The sequence below is a fragment of the Mugil cephalus genome, chromosome 10, assembly GCF_022458985.1.
Source record: "Mugil cephalus isolate CIBA_MC_2020 chromosome 10, CIBA_Mcephalus_1.1, whole genome shotgun sequence".
NCBI lineage: Eukaryota > Metazoa > Chordata > Actinopteri > Mugiliformes > Mugilidae > Mugil > Mugil cephalus.
The window spans coordinates 11,934,489-11,956,750 of NC_061779.1; the positions used below are offsets into that span (position 1 = coordinate 11,934,489).

Below are 22,262 nucleotides of genomic sequence, written 5' to 3' on the forward strand. Positions count from 1 at the left end.
CAGCCGTAGCATTACCAGGGAGATGAATGGAGAGTGGTCACCCAGAAACGAAACTTGGCTAAGACATTATAAAATGCACAGTGTTCCATGAGCACTGAACATTAGCCATATTTCACACAGCTAAAGAACTTTAGTGACACAATTCGCCAATCATCTGGAAAACAACTGGGCATCAAAACAACATTTTTCTCTTGCTTTGATTTCTACATTGGCATGCTAATATATGCAGTTACACAGGGGCGGTGGAGATAATCTTTCCGCAAAGCCTGGGGGATTTGAACATGTTAATGGTGCTGAGTGGATCCCTCACACGTCCCACTCTGACAACAGTACTGGGCCTTAACAAAAGGAGCACGGAGAGCGGCACTTCATCTGCTTTCCCACATCTTGTGGCCAGTAATAGGGCCGTGCGGTCATTAGACAAAAATGAGTTATTCGCCCACATAATGAATACAAACCCTCATTGTTGTCAGGGAGTTCACACAGTATTAAGTCAGCACTTCCCCACGCAGGGTCACGACTGGGAGAATGGGATGAGGTCACCTTTCAGCTCGCAGTCTTTTGAAACATATTTTAATGGCTTCGTTGTCGAGAGGAAATGAGAAGGACGTTTGACAAAGAGACCGAGGGTGTCAGATAAACAGTGCACACACTTCATCAGTGTTGGGAACAGGAGGTCCAACATGTAGGTATAGATTTTTAGTCGTCGTATTAGTGGTTAAATATTCTTTAATAACTCCAAACTTATAAAACCCTACTGATATGCACACATATACTCACCTATAAATTACTGTTTAAAATCTAACACCTTCATCATGTGGTTTTCTCCTCAGTAAGCAATTTCTTCATATGCTGAACAGCCTTTCTGCGCAATTTGTCCCCCACTGCGCTCGTTTTTCAGGCCCGGCATGCAACCCCTACTGCCCACTGTGTCAGCATGTGTTTTGGACTTTCCAATTTGACATTTGTTTGAGTAACATTGTGTTTTTCACCAAACAGCACACCATGTTGTTTTTCTAAATATTTCAGTATGACGTAGCTCAGTAATTTAATCTGTTTTTCCTTCAGTTTGAACAATCATTTTGGATTTATTTTTTTATTTTGTTCTCTCCTAAAATGAATTATTCGCCCTGCTGGCTGGAAGTTAACAGAACTCACACAAACCCCGAGGTCTGATAAGAAAACAATGAGGCCTCTTGTTAACTTTACAGTGAACTGCAAACATACCATCATTTCAAGGCCTTGGCTAACATCAGCGCTGACAGTGACGCATCAGAGTAGACTGGAGAAAAGTCTAAATATTTAGCTTGATCTAGCTCAAGGGTGAGATAACAGACTCCGCAGATGGATAAATGCGAAGGCTTGAGCTTGTTTCTTCATGCTAAATGCTTCTCTCCAGCGCAGCCGTTCACAGGGACGCATTCCTCCTCGCTGTGGGTTAGACGTGGGTTCTCAGTGTGGTGAAGTTGAGAGGAAAATCCAGCTTAGCTCACAGAATCTATGCTGCCAACTGTCAGCCTGCCCAGCCTTTCAGCTGTAAACGGTGACGTGCTCGGAGCTGACAGAGCGAAGCGGTGCTGACGTGAGTTCAGGCAGCTAAGAACATACTATCACCACAAGGAGTAGATCAGATCGCCATGGTTACTTGGTGTTATAAGGTCAGTGCATGACGCTGGATGCAACGGGTCTCGGAAACCATCCGGTAGTTTTGCCATCTGCATTCAGTGATTACAATTTTAGTTTTTGCCTAAATATGTTGGATTGCTGTCCAGTCTCGCACATAAGGACACTGGCTCTTTAATATCCTCCTTATCTATTTATATCTGACTTCTTGAATCCTTGCAGTATCACGGTGGGCAATAAAAAGCATTTCCTCAAGCATGCTATGGTGCTGTTTCCTTTATTAGAGAAGCTTGTTATATGCACACACAACATTGAAGCAACAAACTAAAAGTGACCAAAAATAAACGCATTTAGCAGTCCAGCTGTTAAGCAGGAAATAAATCCAAACTACAGATCAAAACTGGTCTTGAAACAGGACGTTTATGTTTCACAATAAAAAAAACAACAAAGAATCCTGACAGCTGGTAAAACAAAACTACAAACCATTTCCTAGTCCAGCTGGTGCGCTGACTGATTGATTGGGTTCATTATCTACTGAAAACATGCAGTTCAAAATCAGTCTGCATGGGTTTTAGTATGTCAATAATATGTGACATCTCCTGTGTAATAAAACTTACACGTCTCCCTCTTTCCTTGCCAAATTGCATTCTCCTTGCTACACCATTAAAAAGCTCTCTGAAAAAGTTATGTAAGCCAATATTAAAGGAATATCTTTTTATAGAAAGCAAAACTCCTCAATCTTTAATATGTCCTGCAGCTTGGAGCATCCATAGACGCTCAGATCACCTGAAGACTGGTGACTATTAATAGCATGACAGCTTTTCCCAGCAGAACCCTGGTGAGACTTGATAGTTACCGAGCGCTCCCCAGTTAAATCTGAGACACTTGTATGAAACTTATGAGTTGGCATCACTTCGGCTATTCACACAGGGCTTACTCACCCTACCCGGTTCAATTATGCATTTTCTTGAACTAATCCCTTAAGAAATCACATGGAATCTAAGGCCCTTAGTTTAGAAGATCCAGAAAATGTTCTGCCACAACCACAATTACAGAAAACATAATTGAGCTGCAGGTAAAATCAAATTTTACAAGATTAAAGAGCATTGTACTCCACACACTTTGATGGGACAGTTGTGAAGTGTTTCTGGCAGATGGTCATTAGTCTCTTCAGTCCCTGTAGAGAGAAAAATAAAATAAATAAAACGTAGGTTTATATTTAATTGTTCATTTTTGATTTGCTTAGACACAAACCAAACGTTTGCACAGATTAATATTAGTACATAATATATAACATTATATGAATGTGTGATGTTTACATTGTGGAGATAAAGCACATAGTTGAAATCAAAATGACTGATCCCTGCAGAGTATGGTAACATTTTATAATTAAATGTATCATTAAATGTTTTCTGATTATCTAGAATTGCAGAGATAATTTGTCAGTGAACAAGGGACAACGTAAACATATAACCAGTCATTTTACAGAAGCAATACCTATTAGGTAGTGATTGATAGTCTCACCTGAATGTATTTTCTCTGGGTCTCGTCATTGAGGACGTGGGCCACGTGTTTGGAGAAGATTTTCTCTCGTCCGGTACGGGCGTGGATACCGACCATAGTCACACCAATAGGCCAGGGAGCGTTACCAATGGCCATCTGTAGATAAGCATCATTCGCCTGAAAGAAAGTGCGCACACTTATTGAAACGTGTTTCATTAAACCTGCACAGATTAAAGGGGCCACACGATATTACCATACCTTGACATATTCCCTCTCCAACATGAACTTAATGATGTCTGTGATCGACTCTTTGATGTCAGCCGGTAAACTCTGAAAGAGATGATAATGAAATAAGCCCACGCTGTCGTGAAACACATGCTGCAGCTTGTTTGGCGTCCTCCACAAACGTTACCTTCTTCCTGAGCTTCCTAAAGAGAGGCTTGAGGTAAGACTCGGTCTGTGAATGCGTTGCACTGGCCAGCTTTCCCTGAACACTGCGCTTCACGTGGTCCTCTCTGCTGTTCAGATCCTTGGCCCAAACGCCAAGGAGAAACTAGAATCACAAAGGAAAACACGGCTTTTGAGAAAATGCCTCCAAGACTTGGGACAAACACTAATCAGATTAGGATTATTTGTTGTTGACATGTGGCATTCAGATACATCACTAGAAACATAATCCCTTGATATTTAATTCTTCATCAATTTAACAATGGTTCATTACATGATGCAAGACTGTTAAAGAATAAAGAACGCCACGAATAGCAGTCACGTTAGCAGTGTAGACATTTTGATCCAACAGCACCCTCTAGATCAAAGGTGGGGTATGGTTTTCTTGCCTTACCCTCAAAAATTTGTGGATAATGTCCTGGTCTCCATCGTCGTCCCCTGTACCCAACTTTTCTCCAAGAGCCTTGGGGATAAGTTCAATGTTAGGACATAAACATCAACCACCAGCTCAAAAGAAAAACATAAAAATGTTGAACCTCTGTGATGCCAGTAAGATTCTAAATAACTGTTTATTAAACACCTATGTCGAAATCACACTAACCTTCTCCAAAGCTTGATCTGACAATAACATTGTTTAATATTTGGGTAACCTGCTTCTTCCCTAGCACCACTCCACAGTGTGCTGTACCTCAAGTTCTTCTATGGTGGTGTTTTCTTCGTGCACTTTCAGGTCATGCTGTGTGTCCACTTCCCCCGGCTCTGTTCCTCCAACTATCTCATTCAGGTACTGCTGGTCGATTTTGTCCATGGCTGCTTTCAGGTCGTTCCTCAGACCCTGGACACATAGACGCAGCGGCAAATATTATGACCAAAACTTCTAACAGGCCATAACTTCAACGTTTTGTCGCTCAGCAACGTGAGACTGTGTCGTTAAAGAAAAACTCGGCTTCACCATTTCAGAGTTTATGTAGAGGCCTTTTGAACAAAACATGATAAATCTGCAAGGCGAAAGGTCAACTGACAGAAATGTAATGCAGTAGTGACTTGAAATTTTCCAGAGACTTCTTTCTGAACCTGGATGAAGACTCGCGCGGTCCTACCTTGTTTACTTCTGGTGTCAGAATCTCAATTTTCCTGAGTCTCTGGAAGGCATCATAATCAGACTCTCCAAACAATCGGATTGGTTCCCCTCGTTCTCGAAGCCGTCGAATAACCTACACAAACAGGGCAACGCGAAAGACACATTTAACATGTAATATGAGACAAGAAATCACTGCTCAGTGTTATATCAAGACTCACCTCCTGTCGTGACAGAGTCATTGGCAGCTTCTCTTCGGTTAACTCCATTTCTAACACTGGGTTAGCTGCGGTGGATGGTTCGTCTTCCTCATTCTTATCAATCTTCAGGACAACATGGAGGGAACAGAAATATGCTGACATTACTGGAGGGATGCGGAGGCTCAAATCACTAATACAACTGAAATGTTTTCATGGGATGAAACCTTGTTACTGAAGAAGATGTGTCACTAAAATGAACATACACTCACATCTTTATCTTACTTGAAATTCTTCTATAAAGACAAACCACTGATTGTTACATTCATAACCTAACTTTCATTTTAGTGGAATTTGATCGGTGGCTGTGGCACCTAAAGCCTCATCACATGTCAGAAACAAATTCAGTTCAATTAAATTATAGTACTGGGTCATGCTTTCATGGGCACATGCATCCCGAAACTCTTAGATTGTGGTTTGACAAGCACAATCTAAAAGAACAATCAGGAAATGGTGACAAAACGCCTTCCAAGCAAACAATGGCTCTGGCTCAAATAAACATATTATACTAGATGTATACAAAGAGAATAGTTTAAATTTTGAGCTTCAAACAAAGCAAAACAGAACTCCATTCTCCATAGAGCAACTGTTAGAAGGCATTGCAAATTACTGACACAAAACCAGGGAATCCTTGTAGTTGGTCTTCATATTAAGACTTCTACCAAAAACAATTTGCAAAATAAGAAGCATAGCTTGATAACAAAAAATATTATTAACTTGGCTCAGTGTCCCATGCTGAAATCCACACTGCGGCTGTGTCCCACTTCGGCTTTGTGGCTTCCTTTCCTTGTTCCCATGCTCTCTGACAAGTAGTTATACAAATGTTCTGGCATTTATAACTTGGTGTGACACAGGTTTTGGCACATAGAAATAAACCGTTAAAACCATAAATCTTATAAATATTCAGAGACTACATCTGAATTTGAATAAATTCAAGCTTTGAAATACTTTTTTGTTCACATTTCACACTTATATGGAATTATTCAGTGAAATTAAACAGAATTACATTTTTTTTTTTAGAAAAGCCTTGAAATGACTACATTTCTCAAGCACTGTACGCAGACGAGAATGGGTAAAAATTATTATTTTTGAAAGATGGACAGCCAATTCGTAAATGTTCACTGATGAAATTGATTCATCCAAGCATCTTGTGTGTGTGTATATATATATATATATAAAAAAAATCCAGTCGTCATGGGGTTATTTCTAACAACCGTGCTGGAAAATAAAGTCGTCTCCACCATGTCATTCCTGCTTTCATCTTCACAAGCTTCAGTGAACTTTCAGAAAGGATGCGGAAGCTTTTGGGACACAGTGTGTTTTATCCTTTTATCATGCATCCTGTTCGCTACCTTCACTGTGCAAACCCATACCTGGCTCTCAGGAGTCTCTCTGTGAACCTACAGATGCAGGCAGCAGAGGCAATTTGGGGGAAAAACAGCACAGTAAACACAGACACTAATGTTTACCTGAGAATAAAACCTGACCTTATTTCGTTTGTCGGTAAAATATTATACTTGTGTATTACATGAATATGTGAACACAGATTAAAAGGCAGATGTTTTAATGAAAAAGGATGCTGACTTCAACCTTATATCCACATCTTTTGAAGTAATCTTCTTGTTCCTTGCGTGCAAGATCAGACCTTTTGAAGAACCTTTTGGAGTCCTGGAAACAGAAAGATAATTAGCTTGTTTTATACTTTGAATCATGCTCTATGAGCATCACAATGATCATACTAGTGGGATGCTAAGGTAAGCAACACTCTCACAAAAGAAATTCCATGCTATTTTTTTCACCTTTCATACAAAGTGGATTTAATAGTTTACCCAAGAAAATATTATATTGCGTATCCACGTGGTTCGCTCATTTTAGTGGGTAAGCGGAGATTAAACCATTAAAATACAGGTTAAGCAATTATTGGCACTGTCACTAAATCATTCCGGAGGATCAGCATTATACAAAGAGACATTTTTCATTATTTAAGCTGACCCGAATGAGATGCACAAAAACTCAAGTGAGTTTAAAGCATTGTTTTTCAGTGCACCAGAAAATACATCTTACAAAATGACTATGCAATTGAATAAATTGCCGCATAACTTCATGAAGACACAAGTCAATGCATGAGACTACATTAGTATAGCTGGATATCTAATTAACTGCCAACTGACTGTATGCAAAAACACATTGCATCTAATATGATGTTATTTATTCAACAAATCTGAATTTATGCTCATGATTTATCAATTTGAACTTCATATTTCAGCCCTGATCAGTTCTGTTGTACCCGTTGTTGCGGTTGTTGTAACACAAACATACATTAGTTATCATTTTCTGTTGTTGTTTTAATCACAATGCATATAGTTTACTACTTCTGTTTTTCAGAGTGTTGCCATCATGCAGTCTTGGGGGTGAATCACAGTGTTCTCGAGGCAGAGAAAATGCACATTTAATTACGTGTCATAGTTTTAACTCTCCTATTATCCCATTCTCATCCTCTTTAACTGCTTGTCATTGAAAGGGGGGCCAGAGCCTATCCCACCATATTTTGCTTCATATTTAATGGCTTTTCCTAATTTTATGGGGACTGTGACACAGACACTGGCTCTGATATAATATGTTATTACTCTTGATAATAGTTTTTCATAACAAACATTATATGTACATGTACTTGTAACACATGTAATGTGTAAATGATGTAAAGACGCTTAAACACATATCTCCTTTCAATTTAATGTCAATTAGTGCGATTTTATGGCGATCTGCATATTATAGTCCAGTTATGGGTACGCTGGATGTGTAAGGGGTGGGGTAGGATGGGGGTTTTGTTTTATTTAAAGATTAAAGAGGTGTCTAAATAGTCAACAAACAGACAAAAAGTACCTAACGCATACTTTTTTTTTCTTTTTCTTTTTTTCTTAATACGTGGAATCGTTTTGGAAGATTAAATTGCTGGAGTCAAATTGACCCCCAAGGATAAAAATTGTTAGTAACATTGAAGGTAATATTAATATTTCAGTTCATTGTTATATTTCCGTATTAACGTAACGTAACGTTACGTATGTGCTAGCTACCTGCATGCATTTTAATTACAAACCCCAAGTACAAGTCTAAGTGTAACCCGATAATGTTAGATATATTTATGTTTTTTGAACGTAGGTCAGTACAGTACCACTAAATCTACCAAAACCAAGCAGTAAAAAGAAAATGAACGCTGACTGACTGTTACCAGCTAAACTATTAAACATGGAAGCCACACGGCTAGCTTACTGAGCTAACAAAAACAACAAGCAACTGCATCAGATACTCACGTCAACGAGCTGTTTTTCCTCGAGGAGTTTCCTCTTCCTTGCGATTTCAGCTTTAATTATATCCATTTTAGAAGAATGGCATCAGGGTGCTGCTAGGCTGTCGTTACAAATAACCAAACATGAGGTTTGAACTGTGACTACAACGGTACCAACGAAAAACTGAACCCGGAAGACGAACGAAAATGCCAGAACATGGAATTTCAGCATAAGAGTCCTCAGTCGTGTACTTTTTGCTGTTGGTTGTTTCAAAATAAAAAATATTTATCCTAATATACAGTATGTTTAAAGGATACTATTTTCTTACTGGCTTTAAATAGATATCAACTCCATGACCTTGCACTCGGACAAGACAAAAAAAAAAAAATAAATAAATAAATATATGGTGTTAACCTTAAGAGGTATTTATGAGACATTTGAGTTTTTAAAATATTATATTAGGTAACTTTCACAATAAAAATAAACGCGCAATGGCATCAAAAAAAAAAAAAAAACTTAAAATATGTTTCCATTATAGCCATGCGGTCAAACTGATGTCATGGATAAAATTTAAAAAGAGATTTTGCCTTGTACAAATGAAGTTTTGTTTACTCAGTGTCTATAACAGTCTACATAACTGTGTCAGTGGATTTTTGATTTTTGTGATTTGCTCTCGCTCCAAGAACAAGGTATGAAAAGGTCTGATGTGACTTTCTTAATTCTGTAAATTCCACTTTTAACCTGGGAATGAAGGGAAACTATGGAAACGGAAACATAAGTCATCATAAAAACAAGATCTATACAGCCTTACGCTCTTTCACATAGATACATGTTTATGAAGCTAATGTATATAGTCTGAGCCACAGCAATATTTTGTTGTAGCCTAATTCACAACACCTCAACGGTGACTTATAGTTTTTTTTGACACTCTTAGACACTGACGCTTAAAAAATAAATAATAATAATAAATAAACTAAAAATCAGCAGTTTTAAATAAAGTAAGCCTGAGGCACTAATAACCATATTCGTCTGATAATGTTTTCAGAAGCTAGAAAAGAAAGTTTATGTTTGCTGCCTTAATAAAGGCTTCATCACTGATTTTGCACTGTCTGGACAGTACAGTGGCAAATGTCTGACTCGACCTTTTAGATGAGAACATACCATCAGGTGGCGCAAAGGGGATTTTTAATATTAAAGTCATTAATTTATTTACATGGCGAAAGGGAACAAGGCGCATCAGGTTGCGAATGGGAAGTGGATCACACAGTGGCATTTATCTGGTCCAATTAAGCTTAGCGCGGCGAAAATGTGCCGATCCCAGGATCTGTAGCGCAGCCTGAGGGGAAATTTAACTGATTAATAAGGCAGACGGACAGTGATTCCGCGAGTGTGTCCTAGTCACTGATTCCGTCTCTCTGAAGAGCATTGTTCGACTGCGCGACTTACTGGATATTCCGCCTGAAGATGGAGTTTGGGGAAAGGAAGAGGAGAAGGAAGTCGCAGAGCTTTAAACTGGTCACGGATGAAGGTAGGTTGCTGAATGAATGCAACACCGTGCAAGACGCGCGTCTGTGTCTGGCTGTTTGTCTGGCGCTGTGTGCCAGCAGAGACGACTCTGAAAACAAAAGCCATGGCCACCACAATTACCAGTCTGAGCCTTGATTTTACCCAGCAGCTAACTCTGATTATTCTCCTCTTGCACGAAAACGCAATACATCAGTATCAGCATCCCGATTAGATTTGCAATAATTAAGTAGGCAAATAGTCCAAAATGTGAAAATATGTTGCGCACTCTGACAGTGTAAAATGCAGCTTAATAGGATCACTTTTCACTGAAGCTGGGAGCTTCAGACCTCCTCTCTTGACTATGCTACTTCATACCACCTACAGGTGGTGGTTTCTTCATGGGATGGGAGGGGGTGTTCTGCTTTGGTTGACATCACAGCTCATCAGCCTGCACAAGCCCCTAGATTAAGAGGCCCTAACGTCACACACATTTTTGTATTTTTTAAGAGCTGCAAACGAACCTTTCTGTGTTTCTCACAGATTCCGAACCTTCGTGTATAGTGAACTCCAGATCCAAAGATGCCAATGGTGAACCTAAAGATGCTGCTGTGCCTGATGGTATACGCCACTCAAAGCGTTCATTTGTTTTATATATCTGTCTGTCTATAGAATACATTTTACCCATATGCTTTTCTCTCCATGCAGCTTGGCTTGAGGATGAGGGCATGGAGATCAAAAGGCAAATCACTGGAATGATGAGGCTACTAAGCGATAAAACTGGCAGGGTGTACCAGCGCGCTGGAACAGAGCAGGACAGCTCAATAAAGGAGCCCGAGGATAGGCATCTGAGCTGGGTACATCAGCCTGCACTTTTATCCCATGTGTCAGAGGACCACCAAAGTAACAACTGGAACTCTGCACGTGACCCGGGGCCTTCACCTTCATCCATGTCCCCCTCCATCCCCAACGGCCCGGGCTGTGGCCAGTACAGCACCCGCTCCAGAGCCCTCCGGATCCTCAACAACACAAAGGATTTGGTAAAAGTGAACGAAGCTAACGGTAGGGGGCCAGTGCGTGTCCGAAGAGGAGAAAAAAAACACAACCTATGTCGACCATTTCACACTGTGATACAATAAGCCAGCTGTTTGTCACTAATCTTTTATATGTTACCGGCACCAAAAACACTTCTGCAAAAGATACACTCACTCATTGATTATCCGTGCATCTCAAGATGCATTCCAGGAATTTAGACTTTTAGTTTCCAAGATACAACCAGGAGAACACAAAAGAGACTAAATAAAGGGAGACAAAATACAGAAATGAAAAATAATTAGTGCTTAGCTGAGAACATGCAAGCAAAGGTATTTGGGAGGCAGATACTCAGAGATGTTGGAGCATAACACAAACACTCATGCGCACAAATACATTTTTGTTCTGATTTATGTTGCGTTAAATAAAATCGCACCCGTGCGAGTACGCACGTCTGAGTGAATGATCACTAACCATTGACCTCCTGCAGACGAAATCCCTCCTGAGGTGCAAGAAACCCCCTGCTGCATGTGTAACTGTAAGGGCACGTTGCAGGCTATTCTGCAGGAGCTGCGTTCGATGAGGAGGCTGATGCAGACTCAAAAAGGTCAGTAAATGCATCCAAATACATTGGGAAACACACCAAGAGATTTTCTTTTTTTAAAAAGAGTTTTTGTCTTCTTCTAGCATCCCTGGAAAGGCAGGAACAGACAACGTCCCCATGTCAGCCTCGTCTTGGTCCAGGTCCCACTCCTCGTCGCAGGCCCCGCAAGAGGAGGCCAATCTATAAAGCGGCTCCACTGACTGTATTCAGTACTAGGAAAGCTGCTCTTACGCCTCTGCAGGCGTCACAACTTAAAACTGCATCTGCAGAATCTGGAACAGCAAAGGAATGTGAAAAACAGGACGCATCAGCCAACATTCATCCCGTCGCTTCTGGTGTTTCTGTGCTGCCCCCTCAGAATGATCCAGTAACGGCCAACAACACACACAATCCGGCACCGCGATGTTATCCTCCGCAGCTAAGGGAGCCACAGGCATTAGAGGTAATCTGCATGTTAGTGCATCTGTGTAGCAGCATGTGTCCGTGTATCTACCGACTGGTAGGTCAAATATGTAATTTGTGTTTCCTACACTCACTCTCACAGAAACTGGTGTTATGAGTTTGAACTTTATTATGAAGTGATAAGTTTATTTAGTTATTTAAATAAATCTGATTATTTGCAGACAATAACTAATCTGTAAGTTTCATTCAAATAAATAATGTTAGCTTCCTGATTTGCATAGAGCAACAGAACATTATTTTTATTTACAAGGCAAACTGTTTTGTAAATCACCCTATTTATGAGATTTAAAATATATTAGATTTACATACTTAAATTAAAGCTCAAACAACATGTTTGCTTTCTAACGGGAGTCTTTGTGTCACCTGGTGTGATGTTGTGTTTTGTGCAACCATTCTGATGACAGTGCTTTGTGTGCTCTCTCGTTCTAACTGAATTTATGTTGTGTTTCACATTGCTTAATAATTAACACGCTGTCTGTACTGTCTGATCCCTTCACAGTCTGAGGTGTGTCTTGCAGAAGGTTATGATGTGTTTATTTCAAAGGCCCAGCTCGATTCCATTCTGGTCAACTATACCCGCTCTGGCAGCCTGCTGTTCCGCAAACTGGTGCGTATTATTTATAATAAGAAAATGCAAGTCATCACACTAATTTGTCAGTTTAATGGCATGTTTTAATGTGCCACCACTTTGTAAATGTGCTGTTTGGTGAAGAACTGTGCTCTGTGTTCAGGTGTGTGCCTTCTTCGATGATGCCACCCTGGCTAACTCCTTGCCTAATGGCAAAAGGAAGAGAGGTCTCAATGATAACCGTAAGGGCTTGGACCAGAACATTGTGGGTGCTATTAAAGGTAAGGGAGAGAAAGATATAGATGCCCTTTGCAAGGAAACGTTAAGTGTGTGTGTTGTATATCTAGTTGTTAAAATGATGACGTTTCGTGTGTCATTCGTGGCTTCTTCATTTCTCACCAGTCAGTTAAAACTCAAAATGACAGGTGAAACTCAAGCAAGTCTAGTTACCTCCATTTTAGCATGCAGGTAAACCAAGACCCGGACGACTGAGAAACTTCACAGATGTGTGAATTGTGTCTAGTGTTTACAGAGAAGTACTGCACTGAACACAGGATAGAGAAGCTGCCTGGGCCACGAGACTGGGTGCAGATCCTACAAGATCAGATCAAACTTGCCAGGAGGAGGCTGAAAAGAGGTCTTTCTTTTACATAAATGATATATACTGTATATTTATTCATATTGTATTTTATCTATTAGTCTGGAGTCAGTTTAAACTGTTTTAGTCAAAAGTCAAGGATAACGGCTTCTGTGAATCTGTCTGGTAAAACTCCTCCTTCTTATTTTGGCTCCCCAGATGCTGCAGAAGCAGAAGACGTCTCCTATGGACCTTCCACAAGTAATAACTTAAATTATTCTTAAAAAGCCTCACACATACACGCAGGTAATACACACACTCTGCAGGGCATCTCTTCAGTTGTCTGCTTTTCCTGTTTTTTATCTGCACCTTTCCCCTCACATCAGTATTCCATCGTACAACATCTTTCTATCAGTCCCCCCCTGAGCACACAACGGCTTTACCGCCACCTCCACTTCATTGTCAGAGCTCACACACACAAACTGGTGTTGCTGCCTCGCTCATTGGCTCACAGGCCTTTGTCATGCCGTCACAGTGACATTTGACATTTTCACGCAGCTTCCCAAAATGTCAGCTAATTATCTTCTCACCATGCACCGCATCCACTCTTTCACCTCTATATTTCAACCTAGCTGTCACAACGGTATTTCTTTATCCGTTGCGCGAGCTCGCACAAATTTGTTTCGTTTTGGTAACATATTGCGCTTTAACAGCATTTTCCGCCTTCTTTTACAGGCTGTGATTATAACACACCTGCGAGTGTGGAACAGACAGTGGGGAACGTGACTGGTTGATTCAGCGGCTGCTACAATCGTCCTGCTGCAGATGATTTGTCTTCATTATTTCTCCTGATGCATTTTGCAGCTGTTAACTTCTATGAGCCATGGATGAAAAGGGAAATGACAATAGGACCAAATGTATAATGTTACCCTCTTCTGTCTCTGGCACTCATATGTCATACACTGTATATCTGTGGTTCTTTAGGCTTTTCATTGGGTACACATTAAAACACCGCAATCGGGGGATTAGTACTGAACTATTTGGTTAAAAATAAAGAAGCTTCACATTGTAGGCAGGGGTGTTAAAGGATGCTTGCCTAGTTTCCATGTCATTTCTAGGAGAGGTCACAAGTCTCAAATGAGACAAAGTACTGTAAAAGTATAGCATTCATATATTTTGCAGAAATTACGTCTTACAGGAAGCTGTCAATTGTAGATTGTGCCTTTTAAGTGACCCGTACTTCAGTGGGTGTAATGTGCAGTGCAGCATCCACTTCATTTCTTAACATTATATCTCACTATGTGATGTATTTTTGGCAAATGTTGCCAATAAAAAATAAGGGATATACTACATCTAGCTAAAAAATAAAAAAATAAAAAAAGAATTCTATGAATATAATTTTTTATTATTTGAATCTTTAGGCTATGCATAATAATGCTAATATCAATATTGTGATGGAGTAATTATTTTTGTTCATTTCTGCTTATTGTGCATATGAAATTGATTGTTGTCTCCACCATTAAATATTTTTTCTTCACAATTTTGTTTTTGTGTTTTTTAATACGCTTTCCAATATTATTAACAAAAGAAATGAGATCAATATTGGCTACATGTTGTTAATTTTCTACGTTAAACATTAAGTCCTAATGACAACAAACAGTTTAATGTAATACAGAAACCTAACCTAAATATTGGTTAGATAATAACAATTATAATTTATATTTAGAAAATCTCAGTCTTTGTAAAGTACCTTCACTTCCAGCCAAGCAAAGCAATGTTATGTTGTTGTATTTCCAGTTGGAGGGAAAACAGTAAATTAAAGGTACACTCCATTGTAGAGATTTTGTTGCCAGACTTTTCAGCCTATTAAAGGGGATGTCGAAGCCGCCACTGTGCAGACAAAGGACCCTTTGAGATCTGGTAAGATTCCTCTTAGCATTAAAAATCATATATTGCTCTATGGCGGTCAAACCGGATTTAATACGCATTTTAATTAAACTATATATAAGTATATGAAATAACTCAAATATATTGTGGCCTAGTCCAAAGTTAAAAAACTTATACGTGTCAATTTTCGACAGGCTTTCTCCGAGGACGCTCGATTCTTGCCCCGTTGCATTCTGGTGTCGTCCCCGCTCTTCTGTCGGGATCCACCGCTAACGTGAAACTGGTAAGGATAAACTGGACAGAGCAATTAAAGGGGAAATGTTGCAAGAATATAACTCCGTTTTGGCCCTAAAATCGCATCTGGGGCAATTGTAAACACTTCTATTGCACCATATCATTACAAACTTTTCACAAGTTGCACGTTGAGCGTTGTTTTATTCATACTAACTCTGATGTTGCACACATCGCATGGCGAGGGACAGGAAAGGGTTAATTTTTTCCGCCGCCGACATTTTTGTTCGGCGCTTTACCGCAACTTTTTAACTTACATGTGCAACGAGCTGGCGCTGTAATTCACAACTATGCGTCATATTTTTGTCATAATGTGCACACGGTGTGTTTTAATGTGTCACGGGTCGCTACCTATCGGCTATCGGCTCTTTGTTTTACATAGCCGCTTATGCTCATCCCCTCATGCATTGATCAGCGTTTGCTAGCAAGAGCTAGCACGAAACCGAAAACTGCACTTAAAGCAAAACAAACAGACCTGTGTCTACCACTATGGGCATATATGTCTCAACATTATGCTCCCAACGTTGTGTTTTCTAATGCACAGTACACGAAACAGATGTTTACCGCTGTTAACCAGTGTCTTGAGGTTGAATGAACTTGGGATCATTTTGAGTCTTGAACACTACCCGTGTGTGTACGAACAGGATCCCCATACAGCAACTTAGTTTAAACAACAACAAACCGGAATGATAGGTAACCAGTAATTCGGATGGCTTCTCTGCCAGATGACAAAGTGTTTCCCCATTTTCTCAAAGCGCGGGTCATTCATTTTTAATTTAGTTTATCTAGCCAGTGTAGCAGATGTGTTATTGCGAAAGTTGTTGTTTTAAAGTCATTCATTCACTTTCAAACCCCCACTGACATTTTTTCCCTCCTTAAACCGCCATAATATATTGGACGTATTGTGTCCTACATTAAAACACATGCAACTAAATGTTTTTGAAGTCTAGCATAACTGATCCCTTAATTAAAAAGAAAGGAAAAACATTTGTTCATGCAATGTTGAGACAGTGTCATGTCAGATTTGTGCTGATTTAATTGCCTTCGTTTTTGTCGGCCTGCTCTGGTACAGTGTACCTAATATTTTGTCGACTTGATCTTATTGAGTGTGTTGATTTTTCTCCTGTCATTTCTACATGATGATGATGTGGAGACCTTTAATGGTTGCTCAGTTATTCAAGCAGGCTTTGCAGCAGAATCTGCAATTGTTTCCTTAAGCTTAGTTAGACTCTTACTTTGACTTAATTAAGACTGAGTGGAATTGGCATATTTACTTACAATGATTTTAAGTTATACAGTGAAACTGCATAGTTGAAACAAATGCTTTCTGACACTTGATATAAGCTGTACATCGGCAGGATGTGTCGCGCTGCTCTTTCTGGAGAAGAACTTATTTCGGCTCAACTGAATAATTTTAGATGGCATTACAGTGTGTTGAATGAACTTGTGTTATCTGTGGCCACTTGTCCTGTACATGATCACGGGGGCTGGAGCCTATCCCAGCAATCATTGGGCAGAAGATGGGGCAGTGATTGATTTATGTTTAACTTATTTATGTCTAACTAATCAAATCTTCTTGTGATATCCAAAAGTGTTTCAAATCAACAGTTCCGTTGTTGCGTCCCGGTCGTCGATGTGGTTCTAGTGGTGAGGACCCAGAGTTTCTTCAGACATGTCTGTGAGGGAGTCTTTTAATCCTGAAAGCTACGAGCTGGACAAGAACTTCAGGCTCACACGCTTTGCTGAGCTCAAGGGCACAGGCTGCAAGGTTGGATATCCATGTTCAAATCTGCCTTAAATTCATTAGTATCCATGTTTGGATTATTCCTTCCTCTTGGTAAGGAATATATTTTCGTTGTATAAAATATGGTAATGTCCTCTCATATTAGGTTCCCCAAGATGTGTTACAAAAGCTTCTAGAAACCTTACAAGAAAACCACTATCAAGAAGATGAACAGTTCCTGGGGGCAGTTATGCCTCGATTAGGTGATTATGATCTCATTATTTTATTATAACAACAGATAAAATGCGTTTTGGTAATAATCCTTATTTGAACACCAGTATATCCTCTAACATCGATGTGTTTGACTTTTGAAGGCATAGGTATGGACACTTGTGTGATCCCCCTCAGACATGGAGGCCTTTCTCTGGTCCAGACAACAGATTACATCTATCCCATTGTGGATGACCCCTACATGATGGTAAGAATTAGTTTCCTTTCGATCAGCTTTACCCGCTGCCGCTTTATTTGTTTAATTTTCCATGTTTCTCTTTTGTAGGGAAGAATTGCTTGTGCCAATGTTCTAAGTGACCTGTACGCAATGGGAGTAACAGAGTGTGACAACATGTTGATGCTCCTGGGAGTCAGCAACAAAATGTCAGAGAAAGTAAGAGGCACATAACTTAAATAATTCAATTAAAAACAGATATCGCTCAGTAATTATGAAAGAAAACGTATTATTATTATTATTATTATTATTATTATTATTATTATCCCAAGTCTTTTTGGCTTGATCCGAGTTCTAGTTACCGATCACTTACTCCGCGTTTACTTAGACGTGGATAAAATATGTGTCTCAAACCTTTAAACGCATGATGTATCCAGATTTAACAAACCTTATTTTTCTGAACCCACTTAATTAAAACCACCATGCTTTAAAACGATTAACTTAATTAATGACTGCCATGATGAAGTATTTTGAATGCCCTACTGTTCCCTTCTGACTGGATTAATTTGCTGTACCAGCAGCTAAGGGAGAAAAAATAGGATTTTCCCAAGTAGTTAAAACTAGTGGCACATTGTTAACATATACGACTTGTAAAATACATCTTTTCTCTTTCTATGGACAATGTTAATAATTAAAAAGTAAGAGAATCGGAGTAAAATTACTCAGGATCTGCCTTAGTAGTGAGTCAGACTGATGGCTCACTGACATATTTATTCATTGTGGAAAAGATGAGCGCAATACTTTACTTAGATTCAATTCCCCTGTGGTGCTTTCCCTGTCTCAAGATAGCACAATGGAGTCCTACGATGTGGGTGAACAAACTAAGCCAGACCTTTGACACAGAGCCAACCTGAACACTTATTAGTTGTCAAATTAATTCACACAAAGTTATTCTTTTAGTTGGCGACGTCGGACGTCTTTTTTCTATCGCTTTATGAGAAGCGACAGAGAGAGATTGAGAGAAGAGGTCAGAAATGTAAAATTTCACCCATTTTAATTTTCACTCCCATATTCAGTCATTAAGAACAGTAGCACGGCAACAGAAGTGGACAGAAGTGGACAACAACCAGTAGAACAATGGAAGGACTGGATTATAATATCATGTCTCATATATATATATATATATATATATTGTGACATCTCATTGTTTTGCATCCCTCTGTGTTTACAGGAGAGAGACAAAGTCATGCCACTGATCATCCAGGGATTCAAGGATGCGTCAGAGGAGGCGGGCACATCTGTAACAGGGGGACAGACGGTGCTCAACCCCTGGGTAGTGATGGGAGGAGTTGCTACGACAGTCTGCCAGCCCAATGAGTTTATTATGTAGGAATCCCTCCTTCATATTCCTTTCTTTATGCTGTTTGTGCCTTTCACTGCCACTTAAGTATTAAATCATGACGATTCCATGTCTGACATTCCTCAGGCCTGACAATGCAGTGCCAGGAGATGTGTTGGTGTTGACCAAACCACTCGGAACGCAAGTGGCTGTTGCAGTACACCAGTGGTTAGATATTGTAAGCCTGTCTGCTAATTTATGAATGATTTAGTTTGGAAATAACTTTTTTTTTTAAGGATACCCACTGATGTAATTTATATATATGCTTTTTTAATCCTCTAGCCTGAGAAGTGGAATAAGATAAAGCTAGTGGTAACCCAGGAAGACGTAGAGCTGGCCTATCACGAAGCTATGATGAACATGGCCCGACTCAACAGGACAGGTACAACCTTTACCTTACACGATAAAAATCAATAAATACTTTATTATCTCTATAATATGATATAACAGATCTGTATTTTGTTTACAGCAGCACCAAAAGCTAGGTTTTATAAGACTTTGGCTAATTAGCTTCTGGTTATAATGTCACAACAGCCAAAGATTACTTTAAAATACTGTACTACATGTAGTTTTTTTTTACTGTCTTTTGTTTCATGTGTTGTTTGGTCATTTATTTACAAAACAAATACAAAAAATATATATATTTGCATTCAAGATGTTCAAGCCACAGCAAGTTACAGTCTTTGTGAATCTTTCATGAATTTAATAAGCTGAAACATCACCATCACCAGAAGCTCCTCTAAGTCTCCTCTCTCCTCCTCTCTGTCTTCCCCTGTAGCGGCCGGTCTCATGCACACCTTCAACGCTCACGCAGCCACAGACATCACGGGGTTTGGCATCCTCGGCCACGCTCAGACGTTGGCACGACAGCAGAGAAGTGAAGTGTCGTTTGTCATCCACAACCTCCCAGTGCTTGCCAAGATGGCTGCCGTGTCCAAGGCCTGTGGGAACATGTTTGGACTCATGCACGGCACCTGCCCCGAAACCTCAGGTGTGTGTGTTCTCCCATTGTCCCTTTTATGTTTCATAGTAGCAAGCAAACGAGCCTCAGAAAGTGCTTTGTAAGTCAATAAAGCTCTATTGGAACAGGGCTAGTTTTATCTGGGGAACTCTAGAAAGTTGTAATAATTGTCGTTTGTGATCTTAATCACGTGCTAATCTGCCATGTCTGTAATTTGTAAAGTAAAAATTACACTGTGAATTATCTACCCTATTTCTACTAACACAGGGACAATACTGTGATAATAGTAATCCAGTGCAAACATGTCCCTCTGGGGTTTTGGGGAGTAGGTAGAGCTGGGCGGTATCACCAAGAATTTACATCACAGTATTTTTCAAAATTCTGACAGTATCATGGTATATCATGGTATTTTTATTTTTTCATGCATAATCACGTTCACAGCATTTTCTACTGGTTGAGAGAGGAATTAATGCAGTAAATTGACTAAGGATGGATTATTGTACTATTGTAGAATAATCCCACACCAGTAGTAAAACACGTTTGCATTTCACCATGTTGGCACTGCCTACTGATGTGAAGGTCCGGGGACATTTACAGCGCGGAGATAATAAAAAATAAATAAATAATAATAAAAACAAAATAAAAAAGAATTCATAAAAATTAGGAATTAATGAAAAAATAATTAAACGTTAAGATGAAATGAAGAAACAGAGACAATTATTCATTGACATATTTAAACTGCTATGTCTGTAATGTCAATAGCAGAGCGACCGGCTACCGTAATAACTGTAGTCTTCGCGCAACCCTTTTTTCCTCATTCATAAAAAGCTAACATTGGGGACAGCTATAGCTGGGGGACAGGTCATCCAAAACAGGGGACTCTTCCCCATTTTGATTTTATTATTTTGTTTGATTCGCGGCTTTTTAGGACAGATGTTAGGGTGCAAAGTCGAGATGTCACAGCCACCTTGTCAGAGTGTTTTCCATTTCTTGGAAACCGTATTGTAAGCTGGATTTACGTTTGATTTGGGGAAGGCACAGCTAAGTATTATGTGCATACTGAAAAAAAAAATGCTACGAGTAACTGAGCTGTGCGGTACAAAAAAAAGGCAAAATTCCTCCATCAAAGCTTGGATCATAGACCCGTCTGATTCCATTAGATGTGTAATATGTCAACAATAAAATGTATGAAAGGCAACTTTTAGAAAAGTACATAATCCGAGTCACTTGACTGACACAATCTCTTTCTCGTTGCAGGAGGCCTGCTCATCTGTTTGCCTCGGGAGCAGGCAGCTCGCTTCTGCGCCGAGATCAAATCCCCCAAATACGGGGAGGGCCACCAAGCGTGGATCATCGGGATTGTAGAGAAAGGAAACCGCACTGCTCGCATCATTGACAAACCGCGAATCATAGAGGTGGCACCGCAGGCCGCCACGCAGAATGTCAACCCCACACCTGGTGCAACTTCTTAAGCGTCCTCCACAGCGTCGTAGATCGGAACACGGAAGCTCTGCTGACAACAAAAAAACAAAAAACATCCTAGAGTGTTGACATGTACACACAGATAGTATGTATACAGGAAAGACTGGGTTGGCGTGTGTCAACATGAAAACAGCCCCACACAGTGGCCTAGGAGACACGTTACAACCCAGTGGACTCGACCTGCAGTGTCCCCATCATTAAAAATTGGTAAGAAGTACTGAAAATACATTTGCCTTTTGTGTCTGTTGTGTTTCGTTACGTTATATGTGCTTGACCGGCAGGCAGCTTCTGATAAGAGGATGATGATGATGATGATGATGATTCACCTTGAATCTTATAAAGTCTGGAGTCTGTTGCCTCTCTCGGCTCTTTTAAACCCGTTCTCATCAAACAAGCGAACTGTGTTTGGTGTTTTCGTTTGTTGTCCATTCACTTTGTACAGTTATAAAGCCTAGTTTTAGTTCATTGCTGTAACTGATGCCTTGAAAGAGTGTGACCAGAATGGCTTGTTTTTTTATTACGTTGACTTTTTGTATTGTCCCCACATAAACTAATAAATAGGCTATTCAAATAGAAGATGGTTTGTTCTCACTACTTTGCAGCTGCACTCTTGAATGAACTGAATCAAACTGGACATGGAGGTTGTTTTTACACATGGAGAAGTAACATTGCTTCGCTTGAGCATGTCATGGTTTAGTCATAGATGAAAATAACTCCTCTTAACCCTCAGGAGATGAACCTAGTATCATCTACATCCCCAGTCCGTCGTCATATATCAAACAATGACATATGAGTTGCATTCAAATATTTCAAAATTGCTTTGAAAAATATAAGAAATCTAGGTTGTTATTCAACAAGAATCTGTGAACTCGTTTTCTTGACACGTTTATTTTTTAATGTAACTAGAAGATGCACTGACTTACAGTAACAAAGCTCCCAGCTGTTTTTTTTTTTTTTTCATCCTAATAGCTGTAATGGATCTGGAAGCTCTCTGTTGATAGGGAAGGTATAATCTCCATTCCACCAACCCGCCTTACAATAAACTTCTCTGATGATACATTGTTTTGTTTTGTTTTGTTTTGTTTTTTTGGTGTCTGATTTTAAGCTATTAAAATATTATACATTGGTATTTA

The 22,262-nt window shown here is 39.6% G+C and overlaps 3 protein-coding genes across 8 annotated transcripts; 2 read left to right on the forward strand and 1 right to left on the reverse strand.

Annotated features, from left to right (window-relative positions):
* Positions 1-1,884: 1,884 nt before the first annotated feature.
* prpf18 (PRP18 pre-mRNA processing factor 18 homolog (yeast)) lies at positions 1,885-8,409 on the reverse strand. 5 transcript variants are annotated; one of them, XM_047597006.1, is made up of 11 exons: positions 8,220-8,409; positions 6,499-6,576; positions 6,282-6,308; positions 4,873-4,974; positions 4,674-4,787; positions 4,262-4,408; positions 3,968-4,036; positions 3,539-3,679; positions 3,385-3,456; positions 3,148-3,303; positions 1,885-2,800 (listed from the first exon to the last, which is right to left on the reverse strand). In XM_047597006.1, the coding sequence occupies exons 1-11, from the start codon at positions 8,283-8,285 to the stop codon at positions 2,720-2,722; spliced, it is 1,053 nt and encodes a 350-aa protein (XP_047452962.1). In that variant the 5' UTR covers positions 8,286-8,409; the 3' UTR covers positions 1,885-2,719. The 5 variants fall into 5 exon arrangements, with proteins under 5 accessions (XP_047452962.1, XP_047452961.1, XP_047452964.1 ...); XM_047597005.1 differs by having other exon boundaries at positions 6,493-6,576; XM_047597008.1 differs by lacking the exon at positions 6,282-6,308.
* An 848-nt stretch (positions 8,410-9,257) lies between these two features.
* Positions 9,258-14,478, forward strand: bend7 (BEN domain containing 7). 2 transcript variants are annotated; one of them, XM_047596813.1, is made up of 10 exons: positions 9,258-9,723; positions 10,242-10,319; positions 10,407-10,760; positions 11,221-11,337; positions 11,418-11,776; positions 12,296-12,403; positions 12,528-12,645; positions 12,888-13,001; positions 13,161-13,202; positions 13,677-14,478. In XM_047596813.1, exons 1-10 carry the CDS (start codon positions 9,660-9,662, stop codon positions 13,733-13,735), a joined length of 1,413 nt encoding a protein of 470 aa, XP_047452769.1. In that variant the 5' UTR covers positions 9,258-9,659; the 3' UTR covers positions 13,736-14,478. The 2 variants fall into 2 exon arrangements, with proteins under 2 accessions (XP_047452769.1, XP_047452768.1); XM_047596812.1 differs by having other exon boundaries at positions 10,242-10,760.
* A 544-nt stretch (positions 14,479-15,022) lies between these two features.
* On the forward strand, positions 15,023-22,186 carry sephs1 (selenophosphate synthetase 1). The gene is made up of 10 exons (XM_047595996.1): positions 15,023-15,111; positions 16,712-16,887; positions 17,009-17,105; positions 17,217-17,320; positions 17,399-17,506; positions 18,519-18,673; positions 18,774-18,864; positions 18,969-19,068; positions 19,465-19,677; positions 20,905-22,186. The coding sequence occupies exons 2-10, from the start codon at positions 16,792-16,794 to the stop codon at positions 21,117-21,119; spliced, it is 1,179 nt and encodes a 392-aa protein (XP_047451952.1). The 5' UTR covers positions 15,023-15,111; positions 16,712-16,791; the 3' UTR covers positions 21,120-22,186.
* The last annotated feature ends 76 nt before the right edge of the window (positions 22,187-22,262 follow it).

Excerpts from the sequence above, each read along its gene's own strand:
- prpf18 (XM_047597005.1), bottom strand. The coding sequence starts at position 8,285 with ATGGATATAATTAAAGCTGAAATCGCAAGGAAGAGGAAACTCCTCGAG. Across the intron at positions 6,309-6,492 it reads GATGTGGATATAAGGTTGAA|GTTCACAGAGAGACTCCTGA; the intron begins GTCAGCATCCTT and ends CTGCATCTGTAG. Across the intron at positions 3,304-3,384 it reads TGGAGAGGGAATATGTCAAG|GCGAATGATGCTTATCTACA; the intron begins GTATGGTAATAT and ends ACTTTCTTTCAG.
- bend7 (XM_047596812.1), top strand. The coding sequence starts at position 9,660 with ATGGAGTTTGGGGAAAGGAAGAGGAGAAGGAAGTCGCAGAGCTTTAAA. Across the intron at positions 11,338-11,417 it reads GCTGATGCAGACTCAAAAAG|CATCCCTGGAAAGGCAGGAA; the intron begins GTCAGTAAATGC and ends GTCTTCTTCTAG. Across the intron at positions 13,002-13,160 it reads CAGGAGGAGGCTGAAAAGAG|ATGCTGCAGAAGCAGAAGAC; the intron begins GTCTTTCTTTTA and ends TTGGCTCCCCAG.
- sephs1 (XM_047595996.1), top strand. The coding sequence starts at position 16,792 with ATGTCTGTGAGGGAGTCTTTTAATCCTGAAAGCTACGAGCTGGACAAG. Across the intron at positions 17,321-17,398 it reads TGGATGACCCCTACATGATG|GGAAGAATTGCTTGTGCCAA; the intron begins GTAAGAATTAGT and ends TCTCTTTTGTAG. Across the intron at positions 17,507-18,518 it reads GCAACAAAATGTCAGAGAAA|GAGAGAGACAAAGTCATGCC; the intron begins GTAAGAGGCACA and ends CTGTGTTTACAG.